A 23,448-nucleotide genomic window follows, 5' to 3' on the forward strand; every position below is an offset into this window, starting at 1 on the left:
GTGACACTTCTCTCACATCAAGCGCCAAACAAGATGGGCAGAGTGCAAGTATCGAGAGACTCATTCACCTGCTTGAACGTACCTTAGAGAAGAGCATACCACCCGTTATGGTTTCACAGACACAGGCCAAGGCACCATCTTTCCCCACCCAGCCCTTCAGGCGTAGGGAATGCAGGGTTTGTGGCTCAACAGATCACTCCACTGTGATGCACTGTAGACATGAGAACCTGTGCCTCCTGTGCTTTTCCCCAGATCATTGGAAGTCAAATTGTCCTAAACCGGGGGAACGCTATGCCAATCCCGGTGGTGAAAGACGCCCACCACAACAGCAGAGAAACTCACCACCACAGCAGCAACCGTTAAACTGACACGCCCACAGGTGAAGGGGGGAAATGTGGGTGTTCAACTGTCTACCCCCAAGAAAGAATTTGATGATCTTGAGAAAACGTATGAGATTTTGTGCTCTGATGCGAAAGAAGGAGAGAAAATTGTTATGTTAGGTTCACAAGAAGTTGAGGCTTTTTCAGATTTGTTTTACACCTCTGTGTCTGTACATGGGAAAGTGCAGCTTAAGGGCATGCTTGACACTGGGTCTATGGCCTGTACATTAAGTGAACATGCGGAGCAGAGACTTTTGGAAGCAGGTGCCCTTCCTCAGCATTATCAGCCTCCCACAGAGTTAGTATTAGTGGGGTGTGGGGGGAAGAAGACCTCAACAAAGTGTTTCTATGATTTGGAGATGCAAATCTATGGGATTGATGTTAAAGTGCCCACTCTAGTTGTTCCTGGACAGCGTGATGATCTCATCCTGGGATCGAATGTCATTAAGCATCTATTGCATGAGATGAAAGGCACGGATGAATACTGGAAGCTCGTCAACAACATGGATGGCCAGACCCACTCACCAGAGGGTGAGCAGTTTCTGCAGATGATGACAAGTGTCACAAGATGGAAGGGACAGCAAGTCGATGGCAAGATTGGGACAGTGAAGCTCACTCAAGCTGTGACTCTTTCGCCCAAGACTGAACACTTAGTTTGGGGTAAACTTCCTAAAAATGTGGCATTGTCTCCAGGCAGCACTGTAATAGTCGAACCTACCAGGTCAAAGGTCATGCCCAGAAACATACTCGTGGGTAGAGTTATTACACCCATGTGGGGAGATGGCTGGGTGCCTTTAAAGGTAGTAAACTGTTCTGACAAACATCTCACCCTAAGACGTAACATGAAGTTGGCAGATGTGTCTACATGCTTGGCTGTTGAGGATGCAACAATATTTCAGGGCCTTCATGAGGTGAGGAAAACCCCAATGGAACAGAAGCAGGATGACAATGGCTGCCACAATCTGAAACAAAGACTGTCTGATCTAGGATTAGTAGACATTGACATTGATGGATGCCAGGTAGCTGACCAGTGGAAGGAAAAGCTTGTGAATACCATCACAAAATATGAAGACATCTTCTCAAGACATAATCTGGACTGCGGAGAAGCCAGGGGTTATGTTCACCGTATCCACCTGGTTGATGACAGACCCTTCCGGCTACCATACAGAAGAGTTCCGCCTGCTCATTACCTGAAGCTGAGGAAGGTATTGACAGATATGGAAGAAGTAGGTCTTATACGCAAGTCAGTTAGTGAGTATGCCTCCCCTTTAGTCATGGTATGGAAGAAAGACGGGAGTCTGAGGTTATGCACTGACTTCAGGTGGATGAATGCACGAACGGTGAAGGACGCTCATCCCCTTCCTCATCAAGCAGATTGCCTCGCAGCCCTTGGTGGCAGTGCATTTTTCAGCACCATGGACTTGACCTCAGGATTTTATAACATTCCAGTTCACGAAGAGGACAAGAAGTACACAGCCTTTACCACACCAATGGGACTTTATGAGTACAATCGCATGCCACAAGGTCTGTGTAACAGCCCGGCCTCTTTCATGAGAATGATGTTGAGTATATTTGGGGACCTAAACTTCTCAAATCTCCTTTGTTACTTAGATGACTTGTTGGTCTTTGCACCCACCGAGGAACAGGCTCTACAGCGACTTGAAGTTGTGTTTAGCCGTCTGAGAGCCAACAATCTCAAGCTAGCACCCAAAAAATGCCACTTTCTACGAAGAACAGTGAAATTCCTCGGACATATCATTAAAGAGGACGGTGTGTCAGTGGATCCTGAGAAGGTGGAGGCCATTGCCAAGATGAGCCAAGCTCAGCTGATGGAGGCAGATGGATGCACTCCCTCTGCTCGGAGGCTGAAATCCTTCTTGGGTATGGTATTATATTACCAGCACTTCATTCCTGACTGTTCTGCTATAGCCAGACCTTTGTTTGCACTCACTGGGGGTCAAAAGAGAAGAGGAAGAGATGGGAAGAAGGGCAACAGTGGGATTTTCCGGAAGCTGACGCTATCGGATTGGACTGAGGAGTGTGTCGTTGCATTCCAGAAGCTGAAGGATGCTCTTTTGAATTGTGTCATGCTAGCTCACCCTGATTTCGAGAGGCCGTTCATTCTCTTCACTGACGCTTCCTTGGATGGTCTTGGGGCTGTGCTTTGCCAAGTACCTGAAGGTGAAGATAAGGCAAGGCCCATAGCATTTGCGAGCAAGACACTGAGTAAGTCGCAGAGAAGGTACCCGGCACACAGACTTGAATTTCTAGCACTGAAATGGAGTGTGTGTGAGAAATTCAGTCACTGGCTTAAGGGGCACGAGTTCACTGTCTGGACAGATAGTAACCCGTTAACGTACATCATGACAAAACCCAAGCTGGACGCTTGCGAGCAAAGATGGGTTGCCAAGCTGGCACCGTACAACTTTGATTTGAAGCGTATCCCAGGCAGCAAGAACACAGTAGCAGATGCACTGAGCCGCGATCCCTTTGCAGTGACTGTCGCGCAGAGACTGATGAGGGAGTCCTACCTAGCACTTCTGTCTGAGGCTGTTGGGACACTGAATGATGATGTCCAAGATGCCTTCCGTTGGGCTTCTTATCCCCAGGAGATAACCTCTTTGACCACTGCTGAAGTGAAGGCCATATGTCAGCTCCATATTGACTGGGAATGTTCAATGGAGATGCAAGCAATCCAGCTTGGTTCCAACACCCAACGGCTGCTTTCTCCTGGTATTGACACTTTGCCTGAACTCTCGCACGAGGAACTTCGAGATTTCCAGCTGCAAGACTCTGTGACTTCCAAGGTCATCCCTTTCGTCTTCAATAAGAAACGGCCCACCAGACGAGATCGATACAGTGTTTCTTCTAAAGTGTTGTTGCTGATGAAACAGTGGGATCGCTTGATCCTAAGAGAGGGAGTTCTGTATCGTGTCATTAAGGAGAGTCACACAAACCGGAGAAGGTTCCAGTATGTCTTGCCAGAGGTGTTGAGACTCAAAGCGATGACTGGCATTCACGACCTTGCAGGACATCAAGGCCAAGCTAGAACTCTAGCTCTGGCCAGGCAGAGATTTTTCTGGCCGGCAATGGAGAGAGACATCAAGGAGTATGTGCGCTGCTGCCAGAGATGCGTTCTAGCAAAGACACCAGAGCCAGCGGCTAGAGCCCCGTTAGAGAGCATCAAAACTTGCTCTCCCATGGAGTTGGTGTGTTTGGATTTTTGGACAGCGGAAGACAGTAAGAAGAACTCAGTTGATGTTCTGGTGGTGACTGACCACTTCACTAAACTTGCCCATGCATGGCCATGCAGAAACCAGACAGCCAAGCAAGTAGCTCGTAAACTGTGGGATCATGTCTTCTGTGTCTACGGCTTTGCATCAAGGATCCATACTGATCAAGGCGCAAATTTTGAGAGTGAGCTAATAGCAGAACTGCTTAAGCTCTCCGGTGTCCAAAAGTCCAGAACCACAGCATATCACCCAATGGGGAATGGAGAAACTGAACGCTTCAACAGGACTTTAGGTAGCATGCTCAGGAGTCTGCCCTTGAAAACCAAAGAACATTGGCCTGAACAAATCCAGTCATTAACATTTGCCTACAATGCCACTGTTCACGAGACTACGGGCTATGCTCCATTCTTTCTCATGTTTGGTAGAGTCCCTCGGCTACCAGTGGATGTTATGTTCCGCAATGTTTTGGATGACTCCAGTGTTGTGGATTGCAACAAGTATGTCGAGACTCTGATCACTGGGCTGAAGGAAGCTATGAGTGTTGCCCAAAGGCACACTGACAAGCAACAGAGACGACAAGGTCGGGAGTATGACAAGCGGGTTAAAGGCATCGGTTTGTCCATGGGGGATCGTGTCCTCATCGCCAACAAGGGTGAAAGGGGCCGCCGCAAGTTGGCTGACAAGTGGAACCCCGAGATTTTCACAGTGACTTCAGTCAATCCACAAACTCACACGTACATAATCCAAGATCGTTATGGCAGAGAGAAAGTGGTTCACAGGAATCTACTGCTGCAGGTGAATTTCCTGCCATTTGAAATTGATGATTCAGTACACTTCAATGACAGTGATGCTGCAGGGCCTTCAATCAATGTAGATGCAGGAGAGGCCACCCACTCCGGCGATGGACTGGACAGGGAAGACATGGAGGACTCTGGGGAGGAAAGTGCATCCTGGCTGGCGGAGGATTCAAGCGATTACTCCGAACTCTGGACATCGGATGGAAAGTCAGACCCAGAAGAACCTTGTTTTCTTGAGGAAAATGACCGGGGAAGCACCTCTGAGATTCTGGAGCTGATTCCTTCAAACTCACCTCTGATCAATGATCTAAGGCCAGAGCCACCGTTAGTTACTATGGCCCCTAGCCCAGTGGCAGGTCGCACAAGGGCGGGGAGGGTAGTTAAACCAGTAAAGAGACTAATAGAGTCAACCCACCAGAAGGTGTAAGTTTAACATAGTACAGAGATGATTTAGTACAGGATTTTTTTTTAAGGCTAAGAATGTAGATATAGTGTAAGAGGCACTATGCATCTAGGGGCAGTTGAAGGCCTGACCAACTTTCGCTTGCCCTGAACCCTATGGGTAGCTTTGAGCTGAATTCAGAATTAAGCCTTGAGCTTGGTAGGTTATTTTGTTGTTTTACAAGGTTGGTGAAATTCAGGAGGGGTGAATGTAACAGTTGTTGAAGTACTATGTGAATTTCACCAGGTTCATATATCAATATGTTGTGTTGATTTGTTATGCATGCCTGCATCCTGGGAGAAGGGGAGTGTGTACTTACGTTTTGCCCGGCGTGCTCGTGCTCAAATCATTTTGATGCACTGAGAGAGGTAGGCACGCTTTTTCTGTCTTCAGAAAAGTTTGATTATTTTAAGTACAAAGTCATACACACAATGTTTTGTTCATGAATAATGATGTATATTTAGAGGTTACTCATAAATGGATGGTATTGTTAAGATGCACTTGTAATTGTACTTTTTAGGACGATATCAATATTCTGAATTCAACATGTGGTTAATAGCTAGCTAAGGTATTAGCAGGCTATTGTATGTGTGAACGATGGCTAGCTCCTCGAATGATCCCAGTCCCTCCTATTGTGCATCTGTTGTAGAAAGAGGCGACGATTCTCAGAACAGATGTGCTCTACAAATGTTTTATTTCCTTTTGGATGCAGGTATGTGGTTTTATCAATGTAAAATATGTTATGTATAATAAGGAGAGAGTGTATTAATTTTTGTATTTCAAATCATTTTGATGCACTGAGAGAGAAAGAGGCGACGATTCTCAGAACAGATGTGCTCTACAAATGTTTTATTTCCTTTTGGATGCAGATGCAAGATGCAGAGAGTCAGTTCTGCTTGATTAAAACTACCTGATCTCCAAAGTCCACGTTTATGGTCTCTATCAACCACACACAACGCAGAGTTACAGCGGTGTAGTATAGCACCGGCTACAGAAGCACAGTGACATATGCCTCAATGCGCATATGTCACTGATTGGGTGGGCCTGGCTCCCCTGTGGGTAGGCCTGGGCCAACCAAGCCCACCCCTACCTACGTGGCTGTTCTGCAAAATGGTGGAAATTATGTCTGGAACCTCTCAAAAAAATGTACTTCCAAAGTGTCAACACTGTGACCTCTCCTTATTGGATCACCACGCCCCAAGATTAGCTATTATATTGTAACTTTACAATATTCTTTACAATATTGAAAAGATAGCCGATTTACTGCTCTAACAATGGAAAAATACATGTCCTCAAAGATGGAAGTCAGGCGGGATGAGGCTAGATCAGGTGGGATAATTTTAGTCAATGAGAGGGCAGATATGCATGTGACCAACAGACCATAGAGATAGAAGACTCATCTTTGAATCTGTACCATTAAAGGTGTCTGTGACAGCACGGGTAGTGCCATTGAGGCTTTCTCCGTTTTAAATTAGGTCATTTCCTTCATCAACATTAGCTGATTGCCCCCAACTAATAGGAATCCCCACCCAGTTGACTACTTTAAAATGGTGCAAGCCCTAAACGGTAATGTCCATTTTAAAACGGGTTATATCCATGATGAGTTCTCTATCTATGTATAACAACAGGCGCAACTCTGATATAAAGTATAATTGATTAAATGCCCCGTGCGTCCACTTATCAGTATCAGTACATGAGTAACAACCTAACCATTACGAAACTTCTATTATATCAAATAAGCCTCACGTAGTAAATTAGCAATTACTTTTTTTAGTTGACCAAATTCTATCTGTGGCACTACAGTGGTAAACTTGATTACCAACAACGACGAGACGGCCTACAAGGAGGAGGTGAGGGCCCTCGGAGTTTGATGTCAGGAAAATAACCTCAAACTCAATGTCAACAAAATAAAGAAGATGATCGTGGACTTCAGGAAACAGCAGAGGGAGCACCCCACCATCCACGGGACAGTAGTGAAGAAGGTGGAAAGTTTTAAGTTCCTCGGCGTACACATCACGGACAAACTGAAATGGTCCACCCACCCAGACAGCATGGTGAAGAAGGCGCAGCAGCGCCTCTTCAACCTCAGGAGGCTGAAGAAATTCGGCTTGTCACCAAAAACACTAACAAACCTATTACAGATGCACAATCGAAAGCATCCTGTCGGGCTGTATCACCGCCTGGTACGGCAACTGCCCCGCCCATAACCGTAAGGCTCTCCAGAGGGTAGTGAGGTCTGCACAACGCATCACCAGGGGCAAACTACCTGCCCTCCAGGACACCTACACCACCCGATGTCACAGGAAGGCCAAAAAGAGCATCAAGGACAACAACCACCCGAGCCACTGCCTGTTCACTCCGCTATCATCCAGAAGGCGAGGTCAGTACAGGTGCATTAAAGTGGGGACCGAGACTGAAAAACAGCTTCTATCTCAAGGCCATCAAACTGTTAAACAGCCACCACTAACATTGAGTTGCTGCTGCCAACATACTGACTCAAATCTCTAGCCACTTTAATAATTAAAAATTGGATGTAATATATGCATCACTAGCCACTTTAAACAATGCCACTTTATATAATGGTTACATACCCTACATTACTCATCCCATATGTATAAACTGTACTCTATACCATCTACTGCATCTTGCCTATGACATTCGGCCATCGCTCATTCATATATTTTTATGTACTTATTCCTATTAATTCCTTTACACTTGTGTGTATAAGGTAATTGTTGTGAAATTGTTAGATTACTTGTTAAATATTACTGCATGGTCGGAACTAGAAGCACAAGCATTTCGCTACACTCGCATTAACTTCTGCTAATCATGTGCATGTGACCAATAAAATGTTGCTTTGATTTGGTAAAACGTCTTGCTTTGCCTCTTCCTCTCTGCCACGCCTCTGTCTCGGCATTTTCTATTGGTTGATCATCCTACGCGTCCACAAGAGAGAAGCACGCAGCAAATTGAATTTAGTCGTTTACGTCACATTGTAGCGATTTTCACCAAACTAAGCATGTTTCGGCCTTAGTTTCATATAATACCATTTCCACCGATCAACTTTAGTTGATAATACGTATTGTAAAGTGCAGTATCTTAACCAGCTACATATTAAATGGTAAATCGAAATAATATATTTGAAAGGCAAACGCTTATTTTCTTATTCAGCTAACGCGTTAGCCAGCTACTGACTGTTTAGACTGCAAACGTTAACTTCACATGGCTTCTGTCCTGAATGTTCAAACCCTACAGGGTTTAAGAATATTTCAACAGTAAGTCGATAATGCTTGTCATATGTTGTGTTATGTTTACGATAACTGCATGTTAGCTATTTTGAATAAATAAACTGCTAAGATTAGAAGATGTCGATAGTTTTCTGTCAAGACAGTTGGCTAGCTAGCTAGTCAGCAAACCCAACGCGCAAGATTGTAGCTTGTTTGCTTCTTGACGCTAGCTAACGTTAGTGTTAAAATGGTTAAACAACCCTAGCACATGTTAGCCAAAACGATTAAGCCATATGTTGTGTGTGTCAACATGGCTAACTAGACTACTTACCTTTCTTAAAAATTATCCACCGATTCTGGTTAAATAAAGGTAGCTGGCTGGCTAACTTAGCATACCAGCTAGGTAGTTAACCAGTTGAACGGTTAAATGTTTTGTTTCCAAAGCGATGGGCAGTTAATTTAATGCATTTAGCTCTATATCAACTAGTTATCATCTTTGAGCAATGATCATTATGAATACGAGTGTTAGCCAACTGTGGACAAACAAACTGCTCTTTAGTACATGGTACAGTTAGCATGCCCTTGAAAGCCATTCATTGATGTAAACAGCTGTAACAACGTGCTCTCTTTAAATGACCTTTTCAACCATCAAGGTCCGTTTCCTGCAATGTTCTTTTATTATCTCATCTTAGGAAATTGATATGGACCAAAGGATTTGTGCGGTTTGCCTCAATTGGTAAGTAACATGGAGCAATATTGAATATCTCTTTGTGAAGTTATTAATCGCCATGTAGATTGAACTGCAGAGGAAGCATTGGAGTTGTCTCAATTAGTATGCTTTACATCATCACTCTTACCTCAGGTCTCTTTCCCTCTAGGGCAAGGCAGGATAGAAAAAGTCCTCATTGCCAACAGAGGAGAAATCGCCTGCCGTGTGATGCGAACAGCAAAGAAGATGGGTGTGCGCTCTGTGGCAGTATACAGTGATGCAGATCGTCATTCCATGCATGTGGCCATGGTATGTCAAGGCTAAAGGTTGAAACTTTGACCCCTCTGTCAGTATATGTTTGTAGATGCAGCTGTATTTATGGGGCTTCTCATGTTTCTTAGGCAGATGAGGCCTATAACATTGGGCCAGCCGCATCCCAGCAGAGTTACTTGTCCATGGAGAAAGTCATGGAGGTTGCCAAGAGATCTGGATCGCATGTATGTTGTCAAGTGCAGTATTGTATTTACAGTACTCATTCATTATGGCAATCCCCAGTTTCTCAAAGTCGCAATTCAGACTATATCTGACGAATACGTTTATGTTTATGAATGGTGTTTTTGTTATAGGCTGTCCACCCAGGATATGGCTTCCTGTCAGAGAACACAGAGTTTGCTGAGGCATGCAAACAGGAGGGTATCATCTTTATTGGCCCTCCATCATCTGCTATCAGAGACATGGGTATCAAAAGGTATAGTTAAAGGTAGACTCAGGGATATGACATAGATGCAGAAAGTAAACGGCATAGGGGGTTAATTTCCTCAACAACTAAGAGTGTTGAAGCGCGAGGCACAACGTCTCTGCTGTGTTGGTGCCATGGCTACCATGCTGTAACAGTGTGAAGCAAACCTGTGAACATGCACAGATACTGTGTGACTGTGTTGCATCTCAATATCTGCGGGGCTGCTTGTGGGAACTTTATTTTGCTGTATCTACCTTTTAAATGACAGTGTGTCCCCTAGGATATTTTGTAGCAGCAGTTGTGAAGTTAGTGAGGGGGATGTGGTGGGCGTGGCCAATGAATGACTTCTCTTTAAAGTCACTCTTCAGTGTTGTATGTTGTAAGTCTGATTTGAATACTAGTTATTCAAAAGTTACATCTTAGAAATCTATTTATTTTTCCTAGTACATCAAAATACATAATGTCAGCTGCGGGTGTTCCTATCATCGAGGGTTACCACGGAGAGGACCAATCGGATGAGAAGCTCCAAGCTGAGGCTGTCAGGATAGGCTACCCAGTGATGATAAAGGCTGTGCGTGGCGGGGGTGGTAAAGTAAGTAAGATGCACACACAGAAAGGATTGTTTCATGGAATGATAGTGTTGTTGTTTGTGTCTTAAGGCTCCTACGGTTGTGATTGGTTTATATAGGGAATGCGCATTGCACACACCGCTGAAGACTTCCATGAGCAGCTTGAGTCTGCGAGACGAGAGGCTCGCAAGTCCTTCAATGATGATGTCATGCTAGTGGAGAAATTTGTAGAGGACCCCAGGTATGTAGAAGACACTCTGTATCTATTTATGTTTAAGGTTCAGACTACAGCCCTGTTTAGATGTTGTGACCGATCTTCCTTCACTCACCAGACATGTGGAGGTCCAGGTTTTTGGGGACCAGCATGGAAATGCTGTCTACCTGTTTGAGAGGGATTGCAGCGTGCAGAGAAGGCACCAGAAGATCATTGAGGAAGCACCAGGTGTAAGTGCTATGATAAAGCTACCGCCATAATGTTGCTCTCAGCACCACAACATGTCTTGGTTTCCTGTGTGAATGGCTGTCTGCTGGATATGAGGCTTGATGCACTGTGTTTTGCACTTCCTAGTCTGTGTGACTGTATGTGTGTGTTAATGATTTGTAGTGTTTTTGTGTTTGCACCTGTGCTTGCAGCCTGGAATTAGCAAGGACGTGAGGCGGAAACTGGGTGAGGCAGCTGTGAGAGCAGCCAAAGCCGTCAACTATGTGGGAGCAGGTGAACAGAGAATTGACCTCAAACCTTACACAAATAATTAATATTTGCATGCTGGGATGCAGAGTCCTCAATTTCCATTGTCTTTTTTTGGGGCATTGAACACTCACCCACTAGAGGGTGTGAAAAAAAGATTGTTGTAACACCTGTTTGCTTTGCACCATCCTGTGCACTGGTGTAACAACCACATGTATGTCCCTGTCTATATGCAGGCACTGTGGAGTTCATCATGGATGCACAGCACAACTTCTTCTTCATGGAGATGAACACGCGTCTGCAGGTGGAGCACCCTGTGTCTGAGATGATCACTGGTACTGACCTGGTGGAGTGGCAGCTCAGGGTAAGGCAGAAAGAGGGAGAGGAATGCCAACAGAACGGGGGTGTTGGGGACATTGTGTTGTAATATGTTGAGTGTATTTATTATCTCTTTTAGAGGGCCTCATAATCTCACATAATCCCAGAGATGGCAGGATTTCAATCTGAATATAGATTTGGTTAACAATTTGTAAACGCACCACCCTGATGTTTGTGTACTCTTCTCACTTGTCTCTCAGGTGGCTGCAGGCGAGAGGCTGCCCCTCCTGCAGGAGGAGATAGAACTGATGGGCCATTCGTTTGAGGCCAGGATATACGCTGAGGACCCCAACAACGACTTCCTCCCTGGGGCAGGACCCCTCCTTCATCTGTCTACACCCCTGGCAGACGAGTGCACACGCATTGAGACAGGCGTCAGGGAAGGTACAGTACACCCAGTTCACCTGGACCTACTTACACCTATTTAACACAGCTGTCAGACAGTACTGTTGATATTAGAGGTCGACCGATTATGATTTTTCAACACTGATACTGATACCGATTGGAGGACCAAAAAAAGCAGATACCGATTAATCAGACAATATTGTTATTTTTATATATATATTTGTAATAATGACAATTACAACAATACTTAATGGACACTTATTTTAACTTAATAAAATCTATTTAGTCTCAAATAAAAAATGAAACATGCTCAATTTGGTTTAAATAATGCAAAACATAGTGTTGGAGAAGGTAAAAGTGCAATGTGCTATGTAAAAAAGCTACCGTTTAAATTCCTTGCTCAGAACATGAGAACATATGAAAGCAAGTGGTTTAATATTCCCAGCTCTTCAATATTCACAGTTAAGAAGTTTTAGGTTGTAGTTATTATAGGAATTATGACGCGTCGACTATTTCTCTCTATACCATTTGTATTTCATATACCTTTGACTATTGGATGTTCTAATAGGCACTTTAATATTGCCAGCCTAATCTCAGGAGTTGATAGGCTTGAAGTCATAAACAGCGCTGTGAAGAGCTGCTGGCAAACGCTCAGTCAGACGGCTCTATTGAATCATAGACTTAATTATAATATAACAAACACGGAAATACGAGCCGTTGGCCATTTAATATGGTCAAATCCGGAAACTATAATTTCAAAAACAAAACGTTTATTCTTTCAGTGAAATACAGAACCGTCCCGTATTTTATCGAACGGGCGGCCACCCTAAGTCTAAATATTGCTGTTACATTGAACAACCTTCAATGTGATGTCATAATTATGTAAAATTCTGGCAAATTAGTTCGCAACTAGCCAGGCGGCCCAAACTGTTGCATATACCCTGAATCTGCGTGCAATGAACGCAAGAGAAGTGACACAATTTCCCTAGTTAATATTGCCTGCTAATGTTAATTTATTTTAACAAAATATGCAGGTTTTAAAAATATATACTTCTGTGTATTGATTTTAAGAAAGGCATTGATGTTTATGGTTAGGTACAACAATTGTGCTTTTTTCGAGAATGGGCTTAAATCATTCTTCGTTTGGCGAAGTAGGCAGTGATTCGATGATAAATTAACAGGCACCGCATTGATTATATACAACGCAGGACAAGCTAGTTAACCTAGTAATATCATCAACCATGTGTAGTTAACTAGTGATTATGTGAAGATTGATTGTTTTTTATAAGAGAAGTTTAATGCTAGCTAGCACCTTACCTTGGCTCCTTGCTGCACTCGCGTAACAGGTGGTCAGCCTGCCACGCAGTTTCCTCATGGAATGCAATGTAATCGGCGGCCAAAAATGCCAATTACCGATTGTTATGAAAACTTGAAATCAGCCCTAATTAATCGGCCATGCCGGTTAATCGGTCGACCTCTAGTTGATATATCCACATGATTATGTACCTGTCTGTGTTCTCAGGAGATGAAGTGTCAGCCCACTACGACCCCATGATCGCTAAACTGGTGGTGTGGGGAGAGGATCGCTCTGCTGCTCTGAGGAAGCTCAGATACTGCTTACGTCAGTACAACGTAAGAGTATTAATATTATACACATACTGGACACATCCCACTGCGTATTTCTGTTTTGTAACTGTTGATTGATTGACCACTGATCTCGGCAGATTGTAGGCCTCAACACCAATATTGACTTCCTGCTGAGTCTGTCTGGCCACCCAGAGTTTGAGGCGGGGAATGTGACCACCAGCTTCATCCCCCAGCACTATGAGCAGCTGTTCCCCAAGCCCAGCCCTCCCTCCAGGGCCACACTGTGTCAGGCTGCCCTGGGCCTGCTGCTCAGAGAGAGGGCCAGCACTCAAACCTTCAGAGACCAGTCCAACGGTGAGGAATAACAACACAGGCCTGTCTACAGATCGCTGAGAACTATACAACAACTGTCTGAAAAAGTGCTGTTGTCTGTTGGAGGATACCTTAAACTGTCTGTTCTTTTCTCCTGTCGCAGATCCCTTCTCTCCTTTTGCCTCCAGTAATGGCAGGAGGGTGAACATCCTATATAGTAGGAATATGACGCTCCAGCTGGGTGAAACTAGTGAGTCCAAACCTCCTTCAATAGCTCAGAGGAAGCAGCCAGTAGACCTTGGTTTGATTGAATTGCTCTTCATTCAGTCTTATGTTGATGAGGAGCCCAGCCAGGCCTCCTAGACCTCACTAATGACATTGATTAGTGTGTCTGATTCAGTCCAGACTATAAGTGAACCCATCTTAATACCATCTCCTCACTATAATTAAACATTCAGCAGTCCTTATGGCAAAGTTAGTCTCTCTCATCCTCATGTTTCACTGTTGCTGAAAATATTGATTGAATACAGAGAAAAAAAGTACTTTAAGTACTTTTAATCTGCTTTTTGTTTACTTGTGACATGGAATTTGTCGTAAAAGTTATTCATATTTTCTGTCATGCATAAAGTAATTTGAACAGGACCCATCATATGCATTTTTTATGAAGGCAAGTCTTCCATGAATCAAGTGGCAGAGAAAAAAGACTTAAAGTTCTGTGAAATGTTTTTTTTCTGTGCAGAAGTGGAATTAACGGTTACATATAATCCAGATGGGACCTACTCTATGGAGGTACATGTGCTGAGTGTTGTAAAAATGTCTAATGGAAAAGGTTGAACATACCCAAACATGATTTCCTGCGGCTGATGTGTTTTGTCTCCTTCCTCAGATTGAGGGGGAAGTGTTCCAGGTGTCAGGGGAGGTGGAGACAGAGGGACAGACATCATTCCTGCACTGCTCTGTGAACGGGGTGAAGTCCCGGCCCAAACTGGTCATCCTGGATAACACAGTACACCTCTTCTCTATGGTGAGTCCCCTCCTCTGGAACACATGTTCTCCATATCAGGGTACCTTAGGTCCTCTAAGCCACCCTCTCCTCCAACCCACCCTCTCCTCCCCATCAGGAGGGTAGTGCGGAGGTGAGCATTCCAGTGCCCAAGTTCCTGGCTGGTGTGAGCACAGGAGCACAGGGAGGAGCTGTGGCACCCATGACTGGGACCATTGAGAAGGTAATAAATTACAGATTCTCTTCTCATTGCTGTCTCTCTCACCGCCATAATGTATCTGTCTATAAAAGCTGACCCAGCCACTCTGACTGATCTTTAATATGTTGCTGTGGGATGTGATTTCCTGCCAGATGGTCAGGCATGCTGATTCATGGGATATCTCTCATTAGCTCACTTAGCGGCTAATGTCGGAAAATTATTTAATCTATACCTCCTGTTGATGGTATGGTGTGAATCGTTCAGAAGTGCCAATTGATAAATGTCAGTTGCAATGGAAAAACAGAATGTGGCCACACGGACTCTCTGTCCTAACATTAACAGGGCCATTTAGAATTGATAGGGAAGATCCTTAATATGATCTCATCTTTATTCCAGGTGCTGGTGAAGGCAGGAGACACAGTGCAGATGGGAGACTCCTTGATGGTGATGAATGCCATGAAAATGGAGGTGAGCTGACATTTCAGGCACTGGGAGGATTCCACTCCCAATACTACGCACACACATGGACTTATCTAACTCTGTAGCCACCCACTTATCACTCACATTGGGCTCTAAATGAACTATGGGTCCTCAGACTATTCTCTCTTTCTGCAGCACGTCATCCGAGCACCCAAAGCTGGAGTCATCAAGAAGGTGTTTTTCAAGGATGGCTCCCAGGCCAACCGGCACGCAGCCCTGGTAGAGTTTGAGGAGGCCGCTGAGGAATAATCTAAATCTAATCCTCATGTGTGAATATTTATTTGTGAACTTTGAGACTAAGTTACTGTAGAAATCAAATGAGGCATTTTAAAATTAAACCGGAAGGGTTGATGCATTTTCTACAGGAGTAGCAAACTGCTGTACAATCCTAAGGGAACACACTACAGGTCCATGTGGATCACACTGTACAGTTGCCAGAAAATTGCCTTCATGTTTTGTGGCAGAAATGTGTCTATTTAACAATACTGGTATATTTGCTTAGGTTTTTTTTCTAATCCAAATTTTCTGATGGCTGTGTAGAAGTCTGGCTTTTGTACTATTCTCCTCTTGCAGTTCTCTTTGCAGTCGTTTGTGGTGTCAAAATGAAGGGTAATGTAAAAAAAATAATAATAATCATCAGTAATTGGTTCTTCTCTAAGCAATCAGAATTTTCAAAATGCCACTTTATACCATCAGTTTCTGGGACCAATTAGATGGTCTAGAATGGATTTCTATTCGGGGGAGTTATTCAGATCGACTCATTGTGGGGAAGGGCATGGCTTCTCATTTGGCCAAAGCAAGGAATTTGGGTAGCCAGGGAATTTTCTTCTAGCTTCAGTTTTGTACATGCTGCCACATCTTCTATAGCCTGGTCCCAGATCTGTTTGTACTCCTTGTCATGATATCACACTCAGGCTACATTTTAGTCTTGGAAATCCCAGACCTAGGGCAACATTGTGGGAGTCTAGCTACATCTCATATGATTCAGATTAAATCCAGGATGTGAAATTACAGTAAGGGCTATTCACCGATAACTGCCTCCCCTTACAGTACCTTGTATTGGTTACTTTAGTCCATAAAACTAATACCATGGAAGAGATGACCTATCATTAAACAACCAATTTGAGAGAAGGTTGGTGCTGAAATCAGTCAGGGTTATAAAGTGTTGAATCCCGCCAAGCACACACTCCTGACAACTTGTTTGTGGTAAGTTATGTCTGCTAACCTATGTGCTGTCATCCATTCAATAGTGAGCCTAATTGTTATTGATGTGTTGCCAAATTACATTTTTCTAAAAGATCATTTCATAGAGAAACTCAATATCCTGTCTTTTTTTGTAGCTGTATAGAGGTATATTACTATTGTCATGATGTTGGCCTGGGGGATAGATTTATGACAGGGGGGAAGAGGTATTTGATTGTTTCCTCTCTACCCTACATTTAAAAAACCTTTGGTTAACAGAGATTCTGGCAACATCAGTAGGTGGGGCGAAATGAACTATATTCTGGTAATCCGAACAATTGAACATATGCGGTGGTACTTAATGAATATGTCAGTTCGGTTGTCAGCAGACATTCTCATCAATGATAAGATGACAAACGACAGTGGAGAGTCAACACAGAGTTATCAGATTCACATACAATTGTAATGGGATGAAATGTGATTTGGGATTTTCATAAGATAGGGCTGCTCAATCAGTGGCCCGCCTCTGAAGGGACATGGGCTATAAAACACGCCCTCTGCTCCCTTCCTACAGTGCCTTGCGAAAGTATTCGGCCCCCTTGAACTTTGCGACCTTTTGCCACATTTCAGGCTTCAAACATGAAGAATCAACAACAAGTGGGACACAATCATGAAGTGGAACGACATTTATTGGATATTTCAAACTTTTTTAACAAATCAAAAACTGAAAAATTGGGCGTGCAAAATTATTCAGCCCCCTTAACCCCTTAAGTTAATACTTTGTAGCGCCACCTTTTGCTGCGATTACAGCTGTAAGTCGCTTGGGGTATGTCTCTATCAGTTTTGCACATCGAGAGACTGAATTTTTTTCCCATTCCTCCTTGCAAAACAGCTCGAGCTCAGTGAGGTTGGATGGAGAGCATTTGTGAACAGCAGTTTTCAGTTCTTTCCACAGATTCTCGATTGGATTCAGGTCTGGACTTTGACTTGGCCATTCTAACACCTGGATATGTTTATTTTTGAACCATTCCATTGTAGATTTTGCTTTATGTTTTGGATCATTGTCTTGTTGGAAGACAAATCTCCGTCCCAGTCTCAGGTGTTTTGCAGACTCCATCAGGTTTTCTTCCAGAATGGTCCTGTATTTGGCTCCATCCATGTTCCCATCAATTTTAACCATCTTCCCTGTCCCTGCTGATGAAAAGCAGGCCCAAACCATGATGCTGCCACCACCATGTTTGACAGTGGGGATGGTGTGTTCAGCTGTGTTGCTTTTACGCCAAACATAACGTTTTGCATTGTTGGGAAATATTTTTGTATCCAAATCCGGCTTTAAACTTCTTCACAACAGTATCTCGGACCTGCCTGGTGTGTTCCTTGTTCTTCATGATGCTCTCTGCGCTTTTAACGGACCTCTGAGACTATCACAGTGCAGGTGCATTTATACGGAGACTTGATTACACACAGGTGGATTGTATTTATCATCATTAGTCATTTAGGTCAACATTGGATCATTCAGAGATCCTCACTGAACTTCTGGAGAGAGTTTGCTGCACTGAAAGTAAAGGGGCTGAATAATTTTGCACGCCCAATTTTTCAGTTTTTGATTTGTTAAATAAGTTTGAAATATCCAATAAATGTCGTTCCACTTCATGATTGTGTCCCACTTGTTGTTGATTCTTTACAAAAAAAGACAGTTTTATATCTTTATGTTTGAAGCCTGAAATGTGGCAAAAGGTCGCAAAGTTCAAGGGGGCCGAATACTTTCGCAAGGCACTGTATATAAAGCCTTGACGACAACATAACTTCCTGTTCCGAGGACGACAGTCCTATGTCAGAATGGTTCAGATAACTACAGAATGAAGCTAACATCAGCGTGAGCTTTGGTTGCGAATGGTATGAACTTTGAACTCTTATTCACTACAGAAGTGATACCTCCTAGCCGTTGAGTTAGCAAACGCAGGTTAGGAAAGAACAGACAGAGTATCCCGTCTACCACACAACGTTACTACAACATCCAATTGACAACCAGAGACATTCTTCAAAGGACAGAGGACTCGGTTTGGCAACACAGTCTTCCATCTACTACCAACCTACTGAAGCGCAGCTCAGAGTAAATATTTATTGCATTTTCCTTTTTCAAATGGGTGGTAATTTAGAATGCATAAGATACTGTATTTACGATAGCACAGCTTTTTCCCTTTGTTCCTCAGTCTCCCGCTCTTTCACTCAACCCATCCCCTTTTCGTTTGTATAACAAGTTGTCATATCTGTTCCGCCCGCTAGGGACGTTTTCCTTTGACGTAATCAAGTTATGATTAATTGTATGTGAATTGTGTGATTAGTTAGGTATTTAGTAAATAAAAACAATTTTGTATTGCTGATTCAACTTGTTAGCCATGGGTCATGCAGATAAAATAATTTACAACTTTCAGATGAGACTGAATTGAGTTGACGATTGATATCGACTGCTATGGATGTAAAATATTACTAGGTCTTTAAGAGTATTTGGAAGATAACAGCTAACAGCTCTATAAATATTATTTTGTGGTGCCCGACTCTAGCTAATTACATTTACATGATTAGCTCAATCAGGTAATATTAATTACGGAGAAATTATTTTATAGAATAGCAAGTCATATCACATAATCCGGCATAGCCAAAGACACGACACTATGCTAGTGCTATCGAATGGTCAAGTAGTGTGTGTGAACATTTGTTGCATACACATTCTGCTGGAAAGGACAAAAGTTACATGCTTTTTAAAAACATTTATTCCATAAATAGAATTTGCTTTAAACATCAACCATTTCACTGACAGGAGTACAATAACATACCTTTTTTCTTCAATGAACATGATCAAGAGAAACAAACAGCTGACTTTACATCAGTGTCCTTGTAGAGATGTATCCATATTGCCTTCATAAATTGATTGAGATGTGACAATCTGAACAAGATGCTGCATTTATATCAAAACTGAGTAGCAAACAAGTACAATCCATCAGATATGACCAATGCTGACCATGATCAATAGTAGTGCCAGATATAATTACGAATATTGGTACCATGCAAATAAATATCAAGCTCCACTGACTTCTTGGACAAGTGTCTCCCATTTCAAGCTACTGAGAGGTATGTAACGGCTAAAAATAGTAACCATATAAAATCCCATGATTATGTATCTCGGCAATATTCGGATAAATATGTATGCTGATGTGCATAATGTCACTGTCATTGATAGCAAGTTTAAAATGGTTGTCTCAATGACCCTCTTGACTCAGACATTTCCATTATTGTGGGCTAAAAGGCCCCAAAAGCTAAAGAGGATACAGAGCGCAAAAGCAGTTGCATTCAGTCCGTGAGGTTCTCTCGCCTGCCCTATTACCAGTAATATGATGGAAATATATACAAACATTAACAAGTGGTTAGTAAGAGGGGGGAAAAGACTAACAAATTAAATAAAAACATGATTCAAATGATAGGCAATGATTAGTGAAAGGCAAACAAAAACAATTTGTGGCTTTGAAAACAACTAGATGTGAAAGCTATTTCATGTCATCTTGGTAGCTATTTCATATCTGGGTTGTTCCACGAAAAGAGTACCTTTTGTGACCCTTTGATATTCTAAGTAGAAATTGTGCACCAATATTAAATTCTAAAGCCTATAATATTAAATGAAGTGCCCTTTAATATAGACCACATGTAAAATTCAATAAAATCAGATTTTAATAAAGACTTGCACCAAAATTAAGCATTTTGACATGTCCCTCTGCACCCTCTAAGATGATTTTAACCCACTTAACCTGAATATTTCCCCAAGTTTTACCATCATTGTAAAGCCCTACTTATTTAGTTGCTTTGCATTTCTAAAAAAATATTTATTTTACGTTATCAGTGATTCATTCAAATAAAAAATAAAAAAGTTTGAGTGGATTTTCCCTTTAATATGGTGAAACTGTTCCTTTATTTTGGGGGGGCCATTATCTTGTGTTTTGTGGTGAAAACTGAGTGTGTTGAGAATAACACTTCAACCCTGTTATCTGTAGAGGCTATAAATGTTTTTTTATTTTTTATGTATATACAGTGGGGCAAAAAAGTATTTAGTCAGCCACCAATTGTGCAAGTTCTCCCACTTAAAAAGATGAGGCCTGTAATTTTCAACATAGGTCCATTCAACTATGACAGACAAAATTAGAAGAAAAATCCAGAAAATGACATTGTAGGATTTTTAATGAATTTATTTGCAAATTATGGTGGAAAATAAGTATTTGGTCACCAACAAACAAGCAAGATTTCTGGCTCTCACAGACCTGTAACTTATTTAAGAGGCTCCTCTGTCCTCTACTCGTTACCTGTATAAATGGCACCTGTTTGAACTTGTTATCAGTATAAAAGACACCTGTCCACAACCTCAAACAGTCACACTCCAAACTCCACTATGGCCAAGACCAAAGAGCTGTCAAAGGACACCAGAAACAACATTGTAGACCTGTACCAGACTGGGAAGACTGAATCTGCAATAGGTAAGCAGCTTGGTTTGAAGAAATCAACTGTGGGAGCAATTATTAGGAAATGGAAGACATACAAGACCACTGATAATCTCCCTCGATCTGGGGCTCCACGCAAGATCTCACCCCGTGGGGTCAAAATTATCACAAGAACAGTGAGCAAAAATCCCAGAACCACATGGGGGGACCTAGTGAATGATCTGCATAGAGCTGGGACCAAAGTAACAAAGCCTACCATCAGCAAGGGCATTGAAGATGAAACGTGGCTGGGTCGTTCAGTATGACAATGATCCCAAACGCACCGCCCGGGCAATGAAGGAGTGGCTTCATAAGAAGCATTTCAAGGTCCTGGAGTGGCCTAGCCAGTCTCCAGATCTCAACCCCATAGAAAATCTTTGGAGGGAGTTGAAAGTCCATGTTGCCCAGCAACAGCCCCAAAACATCACTGCTCTAGAGGAGATCTGCATGGAGGAATGGGCCAAAATACCAGCAACAGTGTGTGAAAACCTTGTGAAGACTTACAGAAAACGTTTGACCTCTGTCATTGCCAACAAAGGGTATATAACAAAGTATTGAGATAAACTTTTGTTATTGACCAAATACTTATTTTCCACCATCATTTGCAAATAAATTCATAAAAAATCCTACAATGTGATTTTCTGGATTTTTTCTCTCTCATTTTGTCTGTCATAGTTGAATTTTACCTATGATGAAAATTATAGGCCTTATCTTTTTAAGTGGGAGAACTTGCACATACAGTGGGGCAAAAAAGTATTTAGTCAGCCTCCAATTGTGCGTGTGTGAAGCCTGCATTCAATTGCCCTCCCCCGATACTTTATTTGGCACTTACTATAGTAATTTCTTTATTTAACCTCTTGATGGGTAAAAGTGTTTTATTTTATTAAGTTGAACATGTGCTTTTTATAACAAAATGTTAAAATTAGGTGACAATTTTTGGGGGGACCAAGTTACACTTCTCAAAAGGCACTGTATTGGTGGAACAACACATCTCTCGTAGGAAGCTATTATAGGGACATTCTCCTGTCGACATTTCGGAACAAACACAACGCTAACAAATCTGAGCAGAAAAGGCCTTTCAGGGATTTTTTTTTTTTAATGTATTTATTTTTTTAAATACCAGAGACCTGACCAAACTGCTTTCACATTTTCATACCTTGAAAAACAGGTAGTAAAAATGGAAGGTATGGCTTTAAAAAGGTCCACCTAATTTCCTCAGGAAAGGCGGCAGACCTTTCAGATAGTCAGGTGGTGAAGCAGGAGCAGCACTAACCTACAGGCGCAAAGTTGTAGACCATGTTTTTTTTTTCACTTAAGTCTGACAAATCCTTCTTTGGTCTGATTCCCTTTTATTATTTACAGGAACAAAACAGAGGCAAATGCAGCATCTCTGAAAGTGGTGGTGCAGAGCCTCATGGCTTTCAACGTTCTTCTCTTGAGATATAGTCTGACTGTCCACTGAGGTGGTCAGCCCTGGGCCGTGCAGTGAGTAGTCCCTCTGTTTGGCCATGGGGCAGGGCGGGACGGGGCACCTGGCGGGACAACTGCTCTCTGCTACCTTAGCAATGAGTGGCCTCCATGGGGGAGAGCGTCAAGATGCTCCGGTCGTTGGAATAGAAGGGGTCCGAGTTGCTCCTCAATCTAAAAGCATCAACGACAGAGGAGTGAGGGCTGGCGGTGGGAGAGGACTAAGCTGAAAACCTACCTCTGGAGTGCTTGTCTGTCTGTCTCTGACCTGCCTAAAGATCCTTCATTTACTGTTGGATGGACAGCCATCGTGCCATTACATGGTACAGTAAGGGGATGTCATGGCACAGGAGTGGTTGAAGACCTTATCTGTATTGACATGAGGAGGCCCTGCCTTGGATCTGAAGCCCTGTCATCCTGCTCATCTTCCACTGCCTCACAACCCTGTCTCCTACACTACACTTCAACCTACAGAGGGAGCAGCACAAGCAAACAAAGTCAAACTAAAAAGGAGGAGAATAAGGTGCGTACAGTGAGGGTTAGTACAGGATGATTTAACATGGATGACTTGAACACAAACAGTCAACGTCTCCCTTCTCTATCTGCATAATGTCATTGTATGAATAATACATCCTATGCATAACCAGGTATACTAAAAGCTGTTTATTTTTATAATATGAAGCTCATTTCTTGGCTGTACTATATATATATATATATATATATACTCATTTAGACTGAGTATATACTGCTAATACAAAAATAGGCATAATATCTAAAGTAAAAAAAAACACATCATATTTATCTAATATCTAAGAGCCCTTGAAAAGAAAGCTCAACTCTTACCTTCAAGAAAGGCACAAGGCCTCCCCCCATCTTTCATAGCCTGTATAAGCCAACACCACCACCAGGGGACATAGTAGAGACTCACCACTTCTCAACAATATTCCTGTAGAATCTCATTCATCATTAAACTATACCCATTATTTTATCTTTGGATGAAAAGTATCAACAACACCCTATACGTGCTATGTGGATTACGTCTTTCAGACAAAGACAACCGTTTAAGCTCTTATATGTACATGGTGCGGTGTAATTTCAAAAATAAGTATTTCTTGATAAATGTGTATGTTGGTGTGAATTGTCTAGTCTAGTGGCACTCCCTCTTGATATCAAGCTATTAGTCCA

At 42.6% G+C, this 23,448-nt stretch overlaps 3 protein-coding genes across 4 annotated transcripts in view; 1 reads left to right on the forward strand and 2 right to left on the reverse strand.

Annotated features, from left to right (window-relative positions):
• Positions 1-8,716, reverse strand: part of LOC139409300 (kininogen-like) — an 18,672-nt gene extending 9,956 nt beyond the window's left edge. The window contains exon 1 of the mRNA XM_071154236.1: positions 8,411-8,716. The gene's annotated coding sequence lies outside the window, so the exon portion shown is untranslated. The remainder of the gene's footprint in view (positions 1-8,410) is intronic.
• Positions 7,783-16,403, forward strand: LOC139409299 (methylcrotonoyl-CoA carboxylase subunit alpha, mitochondrial-like). Its single transcript, XM_071154235.1, has 19 exons — positions 7,783-8,127; positions 8,772-8,815; positions 8,958-9,097; positions 9,190-9,285; positions 9,415-9,536; positions 9,972-10,119; positions 10,216-10,337; positions 10,429-10,540; positions 10,730-10,811; positions 11,021-11,148; positions 11,363-11,546; positions 13,030-13,139; positions 13,232-13,448; positions 13,570-13,656; positions 14,146-14,195; positions 14,293-14,430; positions 14,528-14,632; positions 15,005-15,076; positions 15,224-16,403. Exons 1-19 carry the CDS (start codon positions 8,075-8,077, stop codon positions 15,335-15,337), a joined length of 2,124 nt encoding a protein of 707 aa, XP_071010336.1. The 5' UTR covers positions 7,783-8,074; the 3' UTR covers positions 15,338-16,403.
• A 2,621-nt stretch (positions 16,404-19,024) lies between these two features.
• LOC139409302 (phospholipid-transporting ATPase IF-like) overlaps positions 19,025-23,448 on the reverse strand; it is a 43,677-nt gene continuing 39,253 nt past the window's right edge. The window contains exons 31-32 of one of the 2 annotated variants that reach the window (XR_011634389.1): positions 21,483-22,437; positions 19,025-20,446 (exon numbers count right to left, since the gene is read on the reverse strand). Coding sequence is in view for 1 of the 2 variants with exons in the window: in XM_071154240.1 (XP_071010341.1) it covers positions 22,356-22,437 (82 nt within the window). In the remaining variant the exon portion in view is untranslated. Of the gene's footprint in view, positions 22,438-23,448 lie in introns of both variants that reach the window. The other variant, XM_071154240.1, reaches the window with a different exon arrangement.

The sequence above is a fragment of the Oncorhynchus clarkii genome, chromosome 5, assembly GCF_045791955.1.
Source record: "Oncorhynchus clarkii lewisi isolate Uvic-CL-2024 chromosome 5, UVic_Ocla_1.0, whole genome shotgun sequence".
Taxonomy (NCBI): domain Eukaryota; kingdom Metazoa; phylum Chordata; class Actinopteri; order Salmoniformes; family Salmonidae; genus Oncorhynchus; species Oncorhynchus clarkii.

What these genes read in the sequence shown, in the direction of transcription:
- LOC139409299 (XM_071154235.1), top strand. Translation starts at nt 8,075, where the DNA reads ATGGCTTCTGTCCTGAATGTTCAAACCCTACAGGGTTTAAGAATATTT. An exon ending in ATTCCATGCATGTGGCCATG is followed by an intron (nt 9,098 to 9,189) that starts GTATGTCAAGGC and finishes CATGTTTCTTAG; the next exon opens with GCAGATGAGGCCTATAACAT. An exon ending in CCAAGAGATCTGGATCGCAT is followed by an intron (nt 9,286 to 9,414) that starts GTATGTTGTCAA and finishes TTTTTGTTATAG; the next exon opens with GCTGTCCACCCAGGATATGG.